Source organism: Talaromyces stipitatus, genomic scaffold (assembly GCF_000003125.1).
Source record: "Talaromyces stipitatus ATCC 10500 scf_1105507295527 genomic scaffold, whole genome shotgun sequence".
Classification (NCBI taxonomy): Eukaryota; Fungi; Ascomycota; class Eurotiomycetes; order Eurotiales; family Trichocomaceae; genus Talaromyces; species Talaromyces stipitatus.
In genome coordinates, this window is record NW_002990114.1 from 491,044 (window position 1) to 510,334 (window position 19,291).

The window sequence follows — 19,291 nt, forward strand, 5'->3', positions numbered from 1 at the left end:
TGATACGAGATAAACAGTTGCTTCTAGCCTCTAAGTTGGTTGATAGCAGAATGGATCGTAAACGGAACGGAACAGTTGATTGTCAAGAAAATTTATTTAGTCAGGGGCAACACACATGTTAAGCTTCTTTGAAGCCAAAAATCAAGAGGCATTGTTTGCCTGGTTTTTAAGGCTGGTTCCACTCATGATCTGCCCCGCATAACTTAATCTCATTGGTCATGATCGATCTATCGAGATCCACTAGATATCATTTGGAGAGGCTTACGTCAGCTTGGCTTCTCCAAGAGTCCAAACGAAGAAACGAGGGCTTTTGTCGGAACTCAAACGTAATACCATTTCACCAAAAAGGACGCCCTTAAAGGGAATTTGGTATTTTTGAGGTATTTGCGAACCGTTCTGTATTCTGCTAGTCACGTGATTTTATTTCCAACAGGCTTAGAGCATCACGTGATATTAAGCAGAATACATCATAGCAATGTCATGACTTGAGACATCAAGGCTGTGTCCATTAGCCAATCAGAGTCAGCGTTGATGACGTTCTATATCGACACTCGATCAGATAGCTTCAACAGCCAATGACTCCCCGACTGCAGGACACAATGTGAAGCTCGTCTTGTGAATCATAGCATAGCATAGCATAGCATGATGTCATGCATCGTCTACGACATCGTCATAGATCATAGCCAGCTGGCTTCAACTTGAATTCGAGACACGACAGCAAGGTATATAAGGACCCAAACTTTCACTCCTCAGTCCTCCACCTCTTCTCCATCACAATCACAGACACAACCACAGTCATCGAGAAGTATCTACAAAGGAAAATCCACAATCACTACAACCATGTCAAACATCGTGCACAAGGTCAAGGACGCCGTGACCAACCATCACGACAAGCCTAGCCACTCCACCAACGCAGGTCCTCACGACTCCAACGTTGCCAACAAGGTTGACCCTCGTGTCGACAGCGACCGAGGTGAGTTCCCCCCCCCCTCCCCTTCCCCCCGGGGTCCCACCCCCAATCACTGTTACAAGATTCTAACTCTTTAGACCACCGCGCCGGCTACTCTGCAGCTGGTACCGGCAACACCACCGCTGGCACAGGCATTTCCTCCGGCACTGGTACCACTGGAACCTCCTACGGAGCCGGCACCAGCGGTTACGACAGCACCAACACCACCGCCTCTGGCCCTCACGGCTCCAACCTCGCCAACAAGGCCGACCCCCGCGTCGACAGTGACCGCGGCCAATACGGCACCACCGGCGGTGTGACTGCTGGCGGCGCCTACAACAGCAACCCCAGCTCCACCAATGCCGGTCCTCACAGCTCCAACCTTGCCAACAAGGCTGACCCTCGCGTTGACTCTGATCTCGACAACCGCGCTCGTCACCAGAATCTGGGCAGCAACACTGCCCCGGCTGGCAGCAGCTATACTACCCCTGGCAGCGGCGGAGCACAGCAGACTGCTGGCCCTCATGATTCCAACATTGCCAACAAGCTTGATCCTCGTGTTGATTCGGACCTGGACAACAGCCGCACTGTTGGTGGAAATGCTACTCGATACTAGAAAGCTTACTCTAGTGGACCTTTTATGATCTTTTATGATTCCCTTTTGTTATGAATGTATTCTAGATACCAGATTGCAATAATCAATCAGTTGTACTGAAGTTGTACTGAGACATCCCGTCAAAACTTTTACCTTAAAAACACCTACATAAGAAAGTGATTTGTAAAGAGGTTGTGCCGTAAGGGAATAATTTTGACTGTACGTAGGAACCGAGATGTAAGTCTACTAAGGGTTGCGGGGAATGGAGAGAGTTCAGCATAACCATGGCTCCCGTTTCCATTTGTTGGATAAAGTCGGGAATGGATCACAGATCGAAGCTTCTATGCACACATTCGGTGGAGCTATACATAATTATGATGCCTCTTACATGTCGCATGGTCGGATAGCCATCCGATATTGATTACATCGAATCAATTCGAAGCAAAGACAATTCTAATAATGCCCTATATTGAAGCTTGATTTGACGTAGCTATGCCAATCATCGGTTCATAACGTGGCGAATATACCAATTCGGTAATGTAGATGTCTGATGTCTGGTCTAGACTGATCACATCTACCTCTTCTTCGTACAAGTCCACGCAGCTAGTGGATTATCGATGTCAGTCCCTTTGTCGCTCAAGGGATGGATGATCGAACAGTGACCAAATGCATGCTTCATAGTCTAAGACTACTGTAAGTTGTGACAATGACTGACCGAAGCAGAACAATGAAGTATGCCAAGTATTCATATTGTATGTCATCAGCTTCGTCGAGCTGATTCCTGAGGCAGAGGAGTACAATCTCGGGTATATAAAGGTGCTTCTATCCCCCTGAGAAGTACTCTCTGCATCACAATCAATCAAGCAATCCCATCAAGAAAATTAAACCTTAAAACAGAACCCTAAAACAGAACCTCGAACAAACCAAGCACACATACAAAATGGCCGACAACTCCAACCCAGGCAACTTCTCCAACCGCTCTCGCGAAGAAGTCCAACAAATCGGCAAAAAGGGCGGACAATCAAGCCACTCCGGCGGTTTCGCCAGTATGGATCCTCAGAAGCAGGTCCGTGCTTCTCCCTTTTGAATTCCCATGATGAATCCAGGCTGACGATGGTATAGCATGATATTGCTTCCATGGGCGGAAAAGCATCTGGCGGATCATTCAAGCCCGGTGATCCCAAGGCTCGTGAAGCTGGTCGGAAAGGCGGCTCCCGAACTGGCGGTGGTCAGGAGGAGGATCTTGATTATCCTGAGGAGTAATCAGCTCTTTGAAGGATTGGCAAATGTGTTATGAATGTCTTTAAATATGTATATTAAACGAGACTTGTTAATGGAAATCCAAGACATACGATATTGAAAGAAACTCTTCTTTCTGATTTGTGTGTATCCCTAACATGACTAGTCATACATACTTGTAACTACCGTGTAACCCTAGGGTTTTCCCAAGGAGACAGGATCCTCGCTTCATCGTGGAGCAGGATTTTCGTTTACCATGTGTCGAATGCATGATGCATGGATCGAGGTTGGCCTCTCTCTGTCCATCTAATTACTTGAGTTTTTCAGAGTCTTCCCTGGTCATGTCAAGATAATAGGAACTTTGGTGCCCGGAGTGGCTCAGGCCCTAATTCGACGCTATCACCACCACTAAACCGATCTGCAGCCAAGCCACACACAGTTCGGCCTTCTGCAACGATGACTGATCTTTATCTCGTGTGAAGCGGCTGAGAGATTAAAGAACCAATGAGCCTAGATTTTGGGCTTGCGCGATGAAACCTGCTTTACACGAGGTGCGACCCGTTCGAAGATAAGACCCTGTCGTCAATCTTTCGGTCGTCAACTCCCATCGCTGTTGTTTTCACGTTTCTATTACGGCAGACTCGTCGCCGAAATGGCTGTTTCGCAATTGAACTAGATTGAGACAACAGAGGATTAGAGCTTCCGAAAGGTCAACAATCAGAGCTACTAAGATGGATAAAAGACCAGCCAAATTCTCCTGTTGGCCCACAACGCGACGGTCAAAATTGTTATGCATCATCATCTGCACAGTCACTGTTATCGCACTCGCGATCGGATTAGGTGTTGGATTAGGCGTCGGCTTGAAGCATCGTCACCACCCGCCAAAAGTCACCGCGACCGCATTCTGTTCTAATGCGGACGGATCATTCAGAGTCGCCAATCTCAGTGTTCCTGTGCAACAACATCCAGCAGCAAGCTCGCCATTATTAACGTCGCCCAGAAAGAATTATTTGAATATAACAGCATGGAATCTCACCGTCGACGACACACCATCCGGCTACAAACAAGTCGTTGCCGGGTTCGGCGCAACAGTGACAGACGCCACAGTCTCGACATTCAACTCGCAACCAAACGCGACACAATACGATATCCTTCGGAAACTCGTGACCAGCGCAGGCGCAAATTTCACATTAATGAGACATACGATCGGATCGAGTGATTTGTCGTCCGAAGCATATACATACGACGATAATCGTGGGAAGACAGATAATGATTTATCGAATTTCTCGTTGGGGTCGCAGGGGACCGCGATGGCGCAGTTATTAGCACAGATGAAGCAGTTAAATAACGACATACAAATCGTCGGATCGCCGTGGAGTCCACCGGGATGGATGAAGATTAATGGAGAGCTTTACGGAAATACGACTGATAATAATCTAGATGATGGGTACGGGAGCAGCCGTGGTCTGGGGAGTACCGGCCATACTCACGCGTTTGCGCAGTACTTTGTCAAGTATATACAGGCGTATGCGAATCTGGGGGTGCCTATCGATGCGATCAGCATTCAGAACGAGCCGCTGAATAGTCAAGCGGGATATCCGACTATGTATATTGAGGCTGATGAGTCGGGGAAGTTGATTAATGAGTACGTTGGGCCGGCGTTGAAAAATGCGAATCTGAGTACCACTGTTTGGGCTCTGGATGATAATACAGGTAAATCCCCCTTCCTGAACGCAATTGTAGAGTACTAATTGAATAGATGACGCCGACTATGCGTACACCGTCATGGACTATGCAGCAAACTACATCGACGCAGTGGCCTGGCACTGCTACGCCTCGAGTCTAAACTGGACAGTTCTGACAGAATTCCACAACCAATACCCGAATATCAGCCAATACATGACCGAATGCTGGACACCAAACAATCTCAGCTGGACGCACGTCGTCAATTTCACAATGGGACCACTCCAGAACTGGGCAAATGGTATTACCGCCTGGACGCTGGGGACGAACGACAACGCCGGTCCTCATCTCGATTCAGGCGGTTGCTCGACATGCGATGGAATAGTCAGCGTCAATAGTACCGGCACCAGGAACAGTGCAAACAGCAACAGCACAGATTACACATTCAACTTTTCATACTATGTCATGGCACAATTCAGCAAATTCATTCCGTCCGGTGCACGAATCTTACAAACTCAGGGCAGCGCAGTGGATAGTAACGGCGACGGGATCCAGGCAATCGCAAGTCTGAATCCTGATGGATCTAGGACGGTGGTGATTGAGAATATGTTTGGGAATGATGTTAATGTAACGGTTTGGTTGGGAAGTGATGGGTCGGCTTGGATGGGGAATGTGCCGAATTCGAGTGTGACGACGTGGGTTTTACCTTGATTTGTTTTATCGAGTGGATCAAGTTAGGGCATTGTATATGGTTATGATAGATAGCTTAGAGAGAATTCATGTGTACATTTCTTTCTGGAGGACGCATAGAAATGTAGTCGCCTAAATCAAACTATCTTCTGATACGTAGCTGATGTCAAGCTACCAACATTCAGCCATACAAATAAGACGCATGGAGATATCCAAGAATAGCGCACAGTTATTGTTGTTGATCTCGTAAATAATTTAGTTGCCTTACAAAAATAGACGGTGTAGCCAATCACCACGCCGCATTATAATGATGCCTGGGGCATGATGTTGGTTTGAGCCGCAGGGGAAAGCATTGTAGAGTTGTTGATGCAATCGAGTTTTATTAGTTGTCGTTTGAGGTTTGAATATATTATTTTATTCGTCATTAGATATTTCGAAGAGTTATGGTTAATCTAAAAATAGATGTGTGTATGGGTTTGGGGACGATGAAGATGTTATTTAAAAGGCTATAAGGTCTGTCGAACATATGAAAAAGAACAATTGCAAGATTCAGATCAATACAGATAGGAATCATTACTTTAATGCTTGGTTTACTGCATTTGTATTGTTGTTTCTGGAAACACCATGAAAATGCATCTCATCACACTTATGGTGCCGTTACTGGCATCAATCCAGACCGTCCATGCTATACCACTCGAAACACCTGCTCCAACTTCGCTATCCATTTCAACATCGCTGCTCAAGACTTCTATACCAACTATATCTCCTAATACTTTGGCCCGGCGAGACACCACTTCCTCTGCGTCTACAACCCAGATGGATTCCTCTCCCATCCAAACCCTAGAAGCAACCGATTCATGCACACCAACTATCGCCCCCGACAAAAATGGTTACGTTCCTCCAACAGAGTGTAACGCTCTGTACAACTATTACCCGTCTTTTGCCACTGCAGTGGCTTTCAGCGTATTGTTCGGAATTATCCTGGTGACACACATTGTGCAAATGTTTGTGTATAAGACTGGATTTGTTTGGGTTATCGTCATGGGTATTGCCTGGGAGTTTGGTGGATATTTGGTGCGCGCTTTTAGCACAAAGCATCAGCAGAGTGAGGGTATGGTCACTGTATCGCAGATTTTGATTTTATTGGCGCCGTTATGTATGCTTTCCCCTTCTTAAATCCTTAGGATGGTTAGGGCTGAGTGATTCTAGGGGTTAACGCATTCGATTACATGATCCTCGCACGAATGATATGGTTCTTCATCCCCGAGAAACGCATCTGGTTCTTCAAACCTTCTCTTCTAGCAACAATATTCGTCTGTCTCGATTTCGGCTCTTTTGTCGTTCAAGCTATTGGCGGCATGATGGCGACTCCCGGAGCCGGTGCATCTACAATCCAGACTGGTCTGCATATATACATGGGCGGAATTGGTGTACAGCAATTTTTCATTTGCTGCTTTTTGGTGTTGGCGGTTCAGTTTCATCGGGAGATGCATCATTTGGAGCGGCTAGGTGTTTTGTCCGGTGAGAAGAGGAGGTGGAAGGGATTGCTGTATAGTCTGTATTTCAGTCTGATTGCTATCACTGTGCGGATTATTTATCGGTTGATTGAGTTCACGTCCGGGGTTGGGCTCAATAATCCAGTCACCACGCATGAATGGTTCATGTATGCATTTGATGCATTCCCCATGTTGCTCGCTGGGGGTGTATGGTGTGCCCTCTACCCGGGGAAGATTTTGACAGGACCAGATGCAAAGTTACCGTCCAGTGGACTAGGACGAATTCTGTGCTGCGGTTATTGTTGTTGTTGCTGCTGTCGAAGAGGACGGAAGAAGAAGGTGGCTGTTTCGCGGGGTAGTGAGCGTCAGGAGTTGGAGGAATTGAGACTGGAGGAATATCATTGGGTTAATCGGGAGTCTTATACAAGTGCCTCGTCGAATTGGGAGCCAAATAAGAATATGGCGTATGAGCCGTATCGATCGCAGGGTTTATGATTCATTTTTTTCTGTTTCTTGATTTGCTTCTTGTGGCTTTCAAATTTTGATTGAGAAGACGTTGCATATCACTCCAGAATAGCAGGCCATACCTCTTTAAAAAATATCCATTTGTATTCAGCTGATAGACCAATATGATGACTACCAAGACACAAATCTTCTTGCTTATGTACTTAGATTAGGACTTAGGTATTTCAAATCGGAAGTATCCGACAAGGGTCCAGAAACCCATCCTATACCTGACACGGTCCCCTACAACAACCAATGAACACCCAACACGAGCAATACTTAGAAGAATAACTCAGGAACAGGATCTAGTCATCTGAATGAGGCTCAATTACCCACCAGATCATCAACAAACATTGGACGTCGCAAAGTTGCACTGACAAGTCGGTTGCGAGTCAGTTGCGAGTCAGTTGCGAGGCTCCACTTTTTAATTCCTAGCCCTAATTCGCCTAAAAGGGAATTGTATCGAACAACTATAAACTCCTTATGCACCACATGGCAGATAACCTTTTCTGACCGATGTGGTATTTGTTTCAATTTAAGAAATCCTGAATGAGGTACGATGTTGGCATCTGCATCGTCGTTTGGTAGCGGGTCGGACCATGGAGGCACGCGACAGCGTCGGCAAGTTGATAAGAAGAAACCATCTACAGAAATAGCAAAGCCGCCGAACGAGAAGTCGAATATCGAGAAAATCAGACGCAGAAAATACCGTCCGGTCTGGAAACGACTCGCTAATTTCGGTCTCAAACATCGCTGGCCAATCCCATTGATTCCCCTCCTCGTACTCATACTCACATACCTCCTCAACCCAACAGAGTCAGACATCGTTCATCACTTCATATTCCTATCTTACAAGAACAACAACCAATACGGCAAAGGATTAAGGGACATCGCTTTCGTCCTCTTCTACACAATCGTCCTTTCCTTCACTCGCGAACTCATCATGCATGAATTCCTGCGCCCATTATCCCTCTACTACGGAATAACATCAAAACGCAAACAAGACCGTTTCATGGAACAAATGTACACAGTCATCTACTTCGGCCTCATGGGTCCTTTAGGACTATACATTATGCGCTATAGCGCCCCTGAAGTATGGTATTTCAATACGTCAGGGATGTATGCATCTTTTCCCCATCTAACTCTCGACGCATCTTTCAAAGCATACTATCTATTCCAAGCGGCATATTGGGGTCAACAGGCTCTCGTCATGATTCTGAGGTTGGAGAAGCCGAGAAAGGATTTCAAGGAGCTTGTGATACATCATGTTGTTACGTTGGCGTTGATCGCGTTGAGTTATCGGTTTCATTTTACACGTATAGGGATTGCGGTTTATGTTACGCATGATATTAGTGACTTTTTTCTTGCTGTAAGTATCCTCTGAAGATTTTGGCTTCGTGAAACTGATTTTGTGGCTATAGATTAGCAAATCTCTGCACTACACAAACAGTCCCCTTGTCGCACCGGCGTTTGGTATCTGCATAATCGTCTGGGTATACCTACGGCACTACCTTAACCTACGAATTTTGATCTCTCTCCTTCCTGGCGGCGCATTCCAGACTGTGGGACCGTACGAACTCAACTGGGAGATGGAGCAGTATAAATGTTGGATATCGAATGTCATTACTTTTGGGTTGTTGGCGTGTTTACAGGCGTTGAATCTCTTTTGGTTGTATTGTTTGGGGAGAAGTGCGTATCGGTTTGTCGTGCATAGGGTTGCGAGGGATGATAGGTCCGAGGATGAGGATGAAGTTGGATATGGGGATCATTGAGGGAATGAAATTGTGCCTTGTATAATGCTTAATGATAATAGAAGTATATGGATATATTCAGTTAATATTAATGTATAATTTCTCTTCGAAATTTGGTTTGGCCTTATACCAGTTAGGCAAATGGGGAGTATGTCTGCATTTGAATGAAACAAGAATTTATTAGTCTATGGTGTATGTCGTGTCACTATTTTGAACGTCACTCATCATATCAATTCTAGGTACAATGGTACATTAATCCCTGTGATCGAATCATTTCGCCTTTCCATTCTGTCCCCTAATCCGATCCTCTCTCTCAACAATAGCTAGTGGCAATCCTCGGAATAAGCCAAAGAAGATAAACGGCGCCCACTTCCAGCGAAACGGGTTCCCGATACTCACAAAGCAGTACCAATAAATCAGTTCTGCATAGGTAAAAAAGTCGAAGGCTCCTGTAGGCGCATATCTCTTCACAACCCGGGTAAAGTCGATCCAGAGTTTCATCAGTCCCTCACGAGGACGTGTTAAGGGATCAACAAGGAACATCAACAAGAATCGAGTATATATACCGATATGGTAGTTGCCCACGGTGCCGATAGCATTCACATATGTACTGTTAGTTGCACAGATGGTTGGATCCTGAGGTGGGAATACCTGCAAATACCAATTGGGAGGCTCGTAGTTCTTCTCAAAGACATATTTCGGAAGGAAAGCGAGATACGGTCGTTTGTATCCAGTGGCCATGATGATGACATCTCCATTGACTACTGATTCATGGCCTGGGCCACCCTTCGGAACACCCTTGGCACGATGATTGAACAGGATCCCTTCATTTTTGCAGGCAAGGATATCACCTCGCAACCAGCGAGCTTTTCCAGCGCGGATCTGATTGAAAAGTTCTGAGTTTACCATAGGTGTATCTGTGTATAGCCCCTTTTCGGAGGGTGAAATGTCCTGCAAGTCTCGGTAAAAGAATTTGCGCAACAGCCATTCAGGAAGCCATGAAAACGATGTTTCTCCGCCGAAAATATTCAGCGATAGCAATATGTCGACAAAAACATTTCGAGGAATAATCCACTTATCAGATCGCGACAGAACATCAATCTCGGCAGCATTGTTTCGAACAGCGAACTCCAAGGCTTCAACTGCACTTGCTCCACCGCCAATGATGAGTACTTTCTTGCCCTTGACATTTTTACCATCCGGCTCTGAAGAATGGAAGGTCGGGCCGCTGAATTGCTCATGGTCGGGAAGACGAGGCATCTGAGGATCTCCACATGAGCCCACTGCTGCAATGATACCGTCGAAAGTGCCGTGTTCTGCTTCGTTGTCATTGATGATCCATTGTCCGGACGAGTTCTTTTTCACGGATGTGATGGGAGTATCAAAGACTGTCTTTTTGTCGAGTCCGTATCTCTTCCATACGGAGGCAATTTGCTGTTTGATGTTTTCTTGCGTAGGATATGCTGTGTCCCATTTCACAGATGGGTGGAAACGGAACATGATTGAATGGATTTGCAACGCAGAGGTCGAATTCACTCTCTGGAATAGATGTAAGCGTCTCCATTTCATTCTAAGCATCCAGAACTATTTAATCCTTACGCTCCAAATACCGCCCAGTCCCTTCTCTCTAGACCTAGCCTCGAAAATTTTCACGTCAAATCCATGACCAACACAATGAGCTGCAGAGGATACTCCAGTCAGACCGGCTCCAATAATGGCGACTCTGGGTCGGTGTAGTCTCTGTGTTGGCGGAGGAGGTGCCGGTGCAAATATCCAGTTCAGAACTTGCTGGATGACAAGGTAAACAAAGTTCAATGGCTGATGGATGGCGAAGGTGATGATTGATCTGGCATGGCTGATAGTTTCCTCCATTGCGACGCGCCTCAGAAGGAAGAGGAATTGTAAGCAACAATCTGAGAGTATGTCTAAAAGCATAATTGATTTTCTCCGAATGTAGAAAATGAAGCTATTTATCGTCGTTCCCATCGATGACGTATCTGCATGTGATTGCGGGTATGGCCACAAATCTCAGGCAGACCTTTAACTATTATTGTTCTGGACATAAAACGAGACCCGCTTCGTGCCTTGTTTGGGAGACAAGGATCGATGATTAATTGTTAGCTGAAGGATGCAGCAGATGTCAATTGCATTTCGTAGTGACATATGTATGTAGATGGTAATCCGGAAGAAGATATAAACGAGATGAAATTGTTGACATGTGATAATGAACCGGATACGACACTCTATAGTTCAACTGCGTTTTGCAAAGCGATAAACGTCTTATAAGAAAAGTGTAATCAAATTAACGTATAGTAGGAAAGACTAAATGCAGATTTAACAACAATTGTTGAATTGTGGCATAAAAAGTCCCCTGAGGGATTCGAATCCGCGACCTTGCCGTTCTGGGGTGTTGATGTGGTGCAGCGGTAAAAGTCGCTGAGTGTGACCGACCCGAAAATAAAATAAACCAACCTCAGCAACTTCATCGACGAGACAGACAAACACAACATTGACAACATCCCTACAAAAGCAATGATAGGATCTTGAAGTCGACGGATTTTGCGACTGATCAATATGCGCTCATATTATCGCGTCGCCCTGCCCCCCATCCGATCGCGTTCCCGTTAAACCTACGACAGCTTTACACACAGCGCGCCCACGATGGCAACTCCAATGCTCGACCAGTTCCTAGCTAGCATAGCAGATCTGGTCTCCAAACGACAGGGCGATAATCTCCAAGATTACCTTCAGGTCGTACCGGAACAGATGCGAGATGGCTACCGACACATGGCTCTGGAGTTACAAAAAGCTTATCCGAAGGGACCGGGCGATGAACGCTTATTAAAACGGTGTGAAGCTTTAGTTCCTAAAACTGCAGACGGAACAACATGGCCTGCGTTTCCTCTATTTATCCGGTCTTACCTCGCATACTTGAGGGACGGCAATGTCTCCAATTTGTTAGAAGCATATAAAGCTCTGAGCGCTCTTTTGAAGTGAGTATACACCCTTACTGTATGAATAGAAGCTCTATTGACCGTGTCAAGTCAATGTCTGCAGGCCCTCGGAGACAGCCAGATGGGTGCCATCGTTCTGCGCACCGTCGTCTACTTGTCGCAGATCGTCGCCAGTCTTGCCATGACACTTGAAAAGAACCCCCAGTTGCTGGCTCAACTCCGACTTGATCGACCACAGGATGCCTTTGAACGAACAAGTCTAGTAGAAGATGCTGCCAATGTTGTGCGAGAGGGATTTATCAAATGTTTATCTGATCGTGGCGGTGCCGCTGGTCCAAAAGCTAGGCCAGAAGGAAAGCGCGCCGGAATATACCTGATGGCTAACCATTGCCTGAAACTGCTCCACAAAGTAAGACCATCATCTGTCAAATGAAGGCTCTTTGCTAATAGAATGCAGTGTGGAAAACTTAGAAGCGCAGATACAATTTTCAAGAGTATCTCTGCCCAATCACCTCCGCTCGAATATTATCCCGCAGCGCACCGGGTCACCTACCTCTACTATCTTGGTCGGTACCTATTTGCAAATAACAGCTTCTACCTCGCTCGAAATGCGCTGCAGGAAGCTTACAACCAGTGTCATGTGCAGTGCCTCAAGCAAAAGCGACTGATCCTCATATACCTAATATCGTGCAACGTCATTATGGGACGATTTCCTTCTCTCCAGCTACTACAGAAACCTGAGGCCCAGGGTCTCTATGATATCTTCTATCCCGTGTGTTTGATCATTCGGTCAGGTGACTATCTAGCTTTTAGAAAACATTTTGACGCTGGTAGTCCTACAGGGCAATGGTTCTTGCGAAAGAGTATGTTATACCAGATGCGAAACCGCTGTGAACTTCTCGTATGGCGGTCCTTGGTGCGAAAAGTATTCCTTCTTGGTGGTTTTCATGGAGACCCCTCCGCCCAACGTGGCCCTCCACCGATCTTACATTTGAGCAAAGTTGAGACGGCCGTCCGATTGTTGCAAGCTCGTCACGGAGTGAAAGTTTCTCTCGACATTTCGACCTCGAAGTCGTCAGGAACGAACATTATTACTATTCGTTTGCCCGCTGATAGCGACTACGATGGCATAGCCGGTCTTGTATCCAAAACATCTGATCCCGACGTTGACGACTATCTGTTCGCGCAGAGTTATTACGACGAGAATGGAGAATTAATTGAGAACCCCGGTGGACAGATTGTTCCAGGTCCTGAATATGATGAATATGCCGACCCATTAGACGATCTAGTCCCAGATATTCATGGAGGCTATACCGAAACCGAACATGTATCAAGGCTCCTGCAGGAGATCGAATCTATCGTGGCTTCCTTAATTAAACAGAATTTACTTGGTGGTTACTTGACGCACAATCCGGCACGATTTGTCATCCCTGGAGCCAAACACGTCGGCGCTATGGCAAAGGGATTCCCCAATATTTGGCAAACTATCAGCAGTCAGCAGCACAGTTACGGCGAGGATGTGCCAGCCTGGATTATCGCAAAACAACCACTGCCGACACAGTCAGCATTTCCTGCTGGTGCTCCTGGTGGTGGGCGCGTCATCAATCTCAAGGGTGCAAAGGCGGTTGGATCGTGATGTATTATCTTCTTGGCTGTTACTTGCATGCTCTAAGCACCGGCGTTGAATTTTTTATATCGATATGTTCCAATCTTATACCCTGCGCCGGATTTTCTGTTGGCGAGTCTGATTTTTATAGCCTCGGCAGCATGGCCCATAGCGTAACCTAGATCGCCTTAAGCTCGTACAGATCTCCCCGCATTAATTGTTTCAATATTGCTCGTACGCCACCCAATGCTAAGCACTAGTTCATGGCTCAGTCTATCGTTGAGTAATCGATTGTCTCGCCATGATGAATAATGCCAAGTCTCAGGCACTGAAATGCAGGCACTGCAATGTCATTGGATTCGGCACGCGGCGGTGCGCTTCCCCCACAGTCATGCTGAGTCAGGCTCTTATGCGTTGTGACAACACTCTTCTTCATTCCTTGAAGACATTTTATTATTGTGATTATTCCTTCATTGACGTTTTTGATACAGTTTCTATTCTTTTTGCGCATTATACCCACGATCAGTTCTTGTCCCTTTCCCGGCGCACTTTGAGCTTTCCCCGCACGTTACTTCGACGTCCCGCCTCGAGACGCAAGACGCTCTGCGACGATGAGCTCAGCACCGGAGAACGATGAGGGGCTTACAATCACATATTCGTCCGGTCAAGAGGGAGCTCCGGATCTCCGTCTGATTCATTATAACGATGTGTACCATGTTGAGTGCGTTGCCCAGTGTGTTCCGTTCATGAAAGCATTATAGCCATGCTAGCATGGGGATAGCTTGTACGAGGACCCTAGCTGATGATTCTGTGTAGGTCTGGCTCGTCCGATCCCATCGGCGGCGTTGAACGATTCCAGACCGTTATGAACCAATACCGATCCGCTCCTCGGTACAGCGGTCTCTCCGAAGTAATCACTCTATTTTCCGGGGATGTTTTCAACCCAAGTTTGGAGAGCACAGTTACAAAGGGACAGCATATGGTACCCTTTTTGAATAAGATTGGGACAGATGTTGCTTGCATTGGAGTATGTATATCATCCGATCAGTCTGGGATTGGGTCGTTCACCTGCTGACTCGAGGTAAGAATCATGATTTAGATTTCGGCGTCGCGCAGTTTCGACATTTACGAAGTCAATGCAAGTTCCCTTGGTTGTTGGCTAATGTCATTGATCCGGCGCTTGGAGATGATGTGCCACTCGCAAACTGCGAAAAGACAGTTATGTTGACTTCGTCAAATGGTATAAAGATAGGTGTTATTGGATTGGGTGAGCGAGAGTGGTGAGTATATGGCCTCCTAACTTCATTATCCGGAGGCTGATTTGGCGATGAACAGGTTAGGCACGATCAATTCTCTTCCACCTGATCTTATATATAAATCTGCTTCTCAGACTGCCATCGAGCTAGTCCCCAAACTGCGTGAACAAGGCGCTGAGATTGTGATTGCGCTTACTCATCAGCGCGAACCCAACGATATCAAGCTAGCCGAGAAAGTACCTGCGGGTTTTATTGATATTATCCTTGGTGGTCATGACCACTTCTACGCACATTCTGTCATTAATGGTACTCACGTTTTGCGTTCGGGCACTGATTTCAGACAATTAAGTTACATAGAAGCCTTTCGCAAACCAAACTCAAAAGGTTGGGACTTTAACATTACTCGTCGCGAGATTGTCCGCTCTATTCCACCCGATTCTGAGATCGGAGTCCTCGTTGACAAACTTACCTCCACACTCAAGGCCAAATTGGAGAAACCTGTTGGATATACTGCATCCGCACTGGATGGACGATTCACGACTGTGAGAACGCGTGAATCGAATCTGGGCAACTTTATATGCGATTTGATGCGTTTCTATTACCATGCGGATTGCGCTATAATGGCCGGCGGTACTATACGTGGTGATCAAGTCTATCCGCCAGGTCTGTTACGACTCAAAGATGTGTTGAACTGTTTTCCTTTTGAGGACCCTGTCGTTGTTCTCAAAGTAACCGGCCGAGAAGTGGTTGAGGCGCTGGAAAATGGTGTTAGCCAGTTGCCTGCTCTGGAGGGTCGTTTCCCTCAGGTGTCAAACATCACATTTGAGTACACTGCGTCTTCACCACCAGGCAGTCGCATTAACTGGGTGAAACTCGGGGGTGAACCGATTAATTATAAGCAACACTACACTCTTGCAACACGAGGGTACATGGCTCGCGGCAAAGACGGTTATACCTCTCTATTAGTACAATCAGAAGGCGGCGAGATCGAAGAACTCGTTAGCGAAGAGAACGGAATGTTGATTTCTGCTATCTTACGACAGTACTTTTTAAGTTTGAAGGTTATGGGAAAATGGAGACGAATGAGTAAATCGTTGCACAAGCATTGGGACGGCGTTCATTCGCGGCTACATGCTCAGATAGGAGGGAGCTGGATCAAAACTCCGTCTCCAGCTGTTGAGAGGAAGGAGCCAAATATGTCAAGTCATTTCCCTGCTAATTCCGCCGCGTTCAAGACAACCACAACGACGACAACAACAGTGGAATACCGTATCCAGCATACTCATTTGAAACACAAACCACGTCCCCATCTCAGGCGGTATGGCCGGTACTATGAACCGCATCGCCATCATGCTCATGACGATACTAGTACCAAGCAAAAATCAGAAACGTCTCTTTCCGCATCCTATCCATCCTCGGATGATTCATCGGCTACCAAACACTCTATTGACTCACACCTAGACTCAGACTCAGACTCCGAGCCTGAAATTCTCGTCTCCTCGCACGAAGAAAGGAATTATGTGACAACAACAGCGAAAACACCCGCCGAAGAGGAACAGCGGATACGATTAGCGAGAAAAGTCCTCAAGAAATGGATGCGAATTGCTGGCGTACATGGCAAAACGGGAGTTGTGGAGGAAGCAGGTGAAGAGTTTACGCCGTCATGGACATGGGGCATTGCGCCGAGATGTGAAGGAAGGATTCTGGTAAGGACGAGGGTTGTCGAGGATGGTGGTGTGGGACTTGGAGAGGGGAAGAGGACGGAGAATATCAATGATGGGATGGTGCCTATCTGATAGATCGACTAGAAGAATGAAAGACTATGTCTAGCTAGAGGCCACGCATGAATATATGAAGTTGTGGAACAGTTTCATACCCAAAAATATATATTGTATGGCACGGTTAGCTGATTCTATTATACTGAACTCTCTCCAAGACAGTGACCTACAGCCCGGAGGACCCCAAAATGAGCTATATTGACAGCTCACGTTCCTTCTGCAGTCGGTATTTCTCACTCTGTAGTCGACAGTTCTCCTTCTATAGTCGGTGATTCGTACTTCTTCATCATCCTATTTGTCTCATCAGCTATGCGTAGTATAGTAATTGCCTCTTCTGAGACTTGTCTCGGCATATCCTGGTGGTATAAATTTGCCTCAGTCACATAGGCTTCCAGACGACCTTGAATGCAAGCCATATGCAATATCATAGGATCATATTTGTATTGAATGGCCACTCTGTATGCCTCTTGGAGATCGGCATTTACTCTAGAGTCCTCTAGTCCCGTGTCAAGCAGTGTAGTCAAACGATAGTCCCATGCAGCTTGTTTGAATAAAGAATTTCGCGCTATCTCTCTCCAGTCCCGTCTAGGGTTAAGAGATATTGCATGTTGCAAGCGCCAGACGCTCTCTTCGGAACCAGTTGCTTGGTTTTTAATGAAATTAGTGAGATTATCGTAGAAAATGACCTGTGTATGTTGTCTAGGTGGTCGTTGGGGCCATTGTAGTCCCTCTAGCATCTTCTCCTTTATATGGGCAAGGTCTCGTATGCCCACAAAGCTCCCAGAACCGATACCCCGGCTTTCAGAGCAGACTGGGTAATATGCTATACGGAGACATCTCACATAATAGTCCGTGCAGCAGGTGGCGTAACCCAATTCATACCAGGCGTCAACCATGCGGTGGCCAGGTCTCAAAGCCCACTCTGGTTTTGGCTGAATTCGCCATACATTCATGCCAAAGACGAAATAAAGGTATCGTCTAGTTTGGCCAGTACCTTGGTGAAACTCATCTTCTCCAAAACAACATTCTGCTTGATAATACCACAAGTCATGGTCCGGCTTCTCGCTAACACAAGCAAGTGGGATCTCTTTTGATGGCATTCTTGTTCGAACTTCAGACGCAAATCTGTCCTCCAAGCACCATTGGCCAATTTCTTCAGCTGTAAGTTTGAACAGGTCGGAGAGTAATTCCTGATGGAGTCTCATTAGCTGCTTGACTGATGCGGCATTCGCACCACACTGGTTGAAAAGATATCGCTGCCATACTCTAGTATCATATGGGATCATTTTTAGGTCCATGGCTTCCTTGAACATGCGGGCATATTCCACAGGTGGAAGATCCTGAGTTGGATTCGCGTTGGAAGCCATTCTTCATACCCCGCAAGATTCAATTTTTCAATCAGAAATTGTGTGATATGGGCTGACTTGAGATCCCGAGATGATGTGGAGAGTTGACCGTGTTCAGGTAAGTTGATGAAATAGTGTCACTATTTCTCCTGACGATGCAAGTCATGGAAAAAGTATTTCTTGAGATCAGAATCTCCTACTTACGTGCAACAAGGGCTACTCCACAGCATGATGTCTCGAGGACTGTAACTACTAAACTATATACCAAGCTAAAGAATACGCGGAACTTGCCAATAACAATAAGGGCTTCTTGGAAGTTGCAATCTAAAGTTCAGGTATGCACCGGAGATTACCAGCTGGATTCAGGCATTGCCGGACGTCTCCTGCATAAGAACTATAGGTCCTTAGCCATTATATCTTAGTGGAGATGTAATATATTGATGAAGCAGATCCAAAGGCTGAAAAGATACATACATAACTCGAAGGGAAGCCTTTATTGAACCCTAAGACAACAGGTATATGTTTTTTGGGTAGCGTAGAAGCATAAGTGTATGTAATTAAACCTTCCGACAGCTCAAGTTTCCCCTGTTTCTAGCTTCAGCGCCATGCTACATTCTAGAAAGCACTAGAAGACATTAGACATCTTGGTCAAGTCAAGCGTGTAGGACGTTGGTTTCATTCTCCATGTTAGAAAACCGTAGATTAGATAATCGTATCTTTTTGCGACTTTGGCAGGATCCGTTTTTAGCAAAGAGGCTCTATGAAAACAGTCCACAACCTGGTCGTGCCATTTGATTATGTAGAAGCCAGCTCTCCGTGGATCCTTCTCTGTATTTTTCTGGCTTTATCAAGCGGTCTCTGACCTATCGCAGATATTTTAGTACATCATTTTGATCTTTAAGTATGGCTATGGATTGATCATAGAACGCATTTTCTTTGCAGCATCAATTTCGTAATTAAAGAGTAAATCCCAATAAATATCCACCAGCTTTAGGACATAATCAGGATGCGTGTGCCTCCTCAACCCAGTATTTTCCCTGTTAAAAAGGAACCGACGCCAGACCCTGAAGTCACATGGGATCATCTTAAGCCATATGGCTTCCATGTGGCCTCTTCCATATAAGTTCCATTGGCTCCATGCGATTGGTCTGGGATTGAACCAGTCTCCAGGTTGCGATTCTACATGTGGTAGTTGACAATAATAAAGGTGTAGTAAAGACTGATTTGATGTTGTAAAGAGTAAGGCTGTAAAGACTGCATATTGTCTATGTCCAAAGCTCAAATAACGAAGCCTTTGACCTCCTTATATGCTTGCGCCAAGCCTACTGAATTGATAGTGACCCTCCCTATACGTAAGTCAAGGGAATCCAGTATCTATCTCGTCATTTTAAAAGAGAAAAGATGGATATGATGAGGTTTTAGCAGGCCGGAGATTGATTCGCGA

At 46.0% G+C, this 19,291-nt stretch overlaps 9 protein-coding genes across 9 annotated transcripts, besides 1 other annotated feature; 7 read left to right on the forward strand and 2 right to left on the reverse strand.

Moving 5' to 3' along the window:
- Window positions 1-621: 621 nt before the first annotated feature.
- Window positions 622-644: a microsatellite.
- A 135-nt stretch (window positions 645-779) lies between these two features.
- Window positions 780-1,565, forward strand: TSTA_082250 (cell surface protein, putative; the record flags this gene model as incomplete). Its single annotated transcript, XM_002477910.1, has 2 exons — window positions 780-973; window positions 1,048-1,565. Exons 1-2 carry the CDS (start codon window positions 841-843, stop codon window positions 1,563-1,565), a joined length of 651 nt encoding a protein of 216 aa, XP_002477955.1. The 5' UTR covers window positions 780-840.
- Window positions 1,566-2,484: 919 nt separating this feature from the next.
- On the forward strand, window positions 2,485-2,807 carry TSTA_082260 (conidiation-specific protein (Con-10), putative; the record flags this gene model as incomplete). Its single annotated transcript, XM_002477911.1, has 2 exons — window positions 2,485-2,610; window positions 2,667-2,807. 2 exons carry the CDS (start codon window positions 2,485-2,487, stop codon window positions 2,805-2,807), a joined length of 267 nt encoding a protein of 88 aa, XP_002477956.1.
- Window positions 2,808-3,514: 707 nt separating this feature from the next.
- TSTA_082270 (glucosylceramidase, putative) lies at window positions 3,515-5,177 on the forward strand (the record flags this gene model as incomplete). The annotated part of the gene is made up of 2 exons (XM_002477912.1): window positions 3,515-4,496; window positions 4,543-5,177. 2 exons carry the CDS (start codon window positions 3,515-3,517, stop codon window positions 5,175-5,177), a joined length of 1,617 nt encoding a protein of 538 aa, XP_002477957.1.
- A 603-nt stretch (window positions 5,178-5,780) lies between these two features.
- On the forward strand, window positions 5,781-7,147 carry TSTA_082280 (RTA1 domain protein; the record flags this gene model as incomplete). The annotated part of the gene is made up of 2 exons (XM_002477913.1): window positions 5,781-6,312; window positions 6,366-7,147. The coding sequence occupies 2 exons, from the start codon at window positions 5,781-5,783 to the stop codon at window positions 7,145-7,147; spliced, it is 1,314 nt and encodes a 437-aa protein (XP_002477958.1).
- A 568-nt stretch (window positions 7,148-7,715) lies between these two features.
- Window positions 7,716-8,928, forward strand: TSTA_082290 (longevity assurance factor, putative; the record flags this gene model as incomplete). The annotated part of the gene is made up of 2 exons (XM_002477914.1): window positions 7,716-8,525; window positions 8,578-8,928. 2 exons carry the CDS (start codon window positions 7,716-7,718, stop codon window positions 8,926-8,928), a joined length of 1,161 nt encoding a protein of 386 aa, XP_002477959.1.
- Window positions 8,929-9,177: 249 nt separating this feature from the next.
- Window positions 9,178-10,779, reverse strand: TSTA_082300 (flavin-binding monooxygenase-like protein; the record flags this gene model as incomplete). Its single annotated transcript, XM_002477915.1, has 2 exons — window positions 9,178-10,446; window positions 10,507-10,779. The coding sequence occupies 2 exons, from the start codon at window positions 10,777-10,779 to the stop codon at window positions 9,178-9,180; spliced, it is 1,542 nt and encodes a 513-aa protein (XP_002477960.1).
- Window positions 10,780-11,568: 789 nt separating this feature from the next.
- Window positions 11,569-13,497, forward strand: TSTA_082310 (uncharacterized protein; the record flags this gene model as incomplete). Its single annotated transcript, XM_002477916.1, has 3 exons — window positions 11,569-11,900; window positions 11,952-12,270; window positions 12,319-13,497. The coding sequence occupies 3 exons, from the start codon at window positions 11,569-11,571 to the stop codon at window positions 13,495-13,497; spliced, it is 1,830 nt and encodes a 609-aa protein (XP_002477961.1).
- A 581-nt stretch (window positions 13,498-14,078) lies between these two features.
- Window positions 14,079-16,633, forward strand: TSTA_082320 (5'-nucleotidase, putative; the record flags this gene model as incomplete). Its single annotated transcript, XM_002477917.1, has 5 exons — window positions 14,079-14,188; window positions 14,284-14,494; window positions 14,554-14,747; window positions 14,803-16,507; window positions 16,592-16,633. 5 exons carry the CDS (start codon window positions 14,079-14,081, stop codon window positions 16,631-16,633), a joined length of 2,262 nt encoding a protein of 753 aa, XP_002477962.1.
- A 101-nt stretch (window positions 16,634-16,734) lies between these two features.
- Window positions 16,735-17,868, reverse strand: TSTA_082330 (uncharacterized protein; the record flags this gene model as incomplete). Its single annotated transcript, XM_002477918.1, has 2 exons — window positions 16,735-17,739; window positions 17,767-17,868. 2 exons carry the CDS (start codon window positions 17,866-17,868, stop codon window positions 16,735-16,737), a joined length of 1,107 nt encoding a protein of 368 aa, XP_002477963.1.
- Between the last annotated feature and the right edge of the window lie 1,423 nt (window positions 17,869-19,291).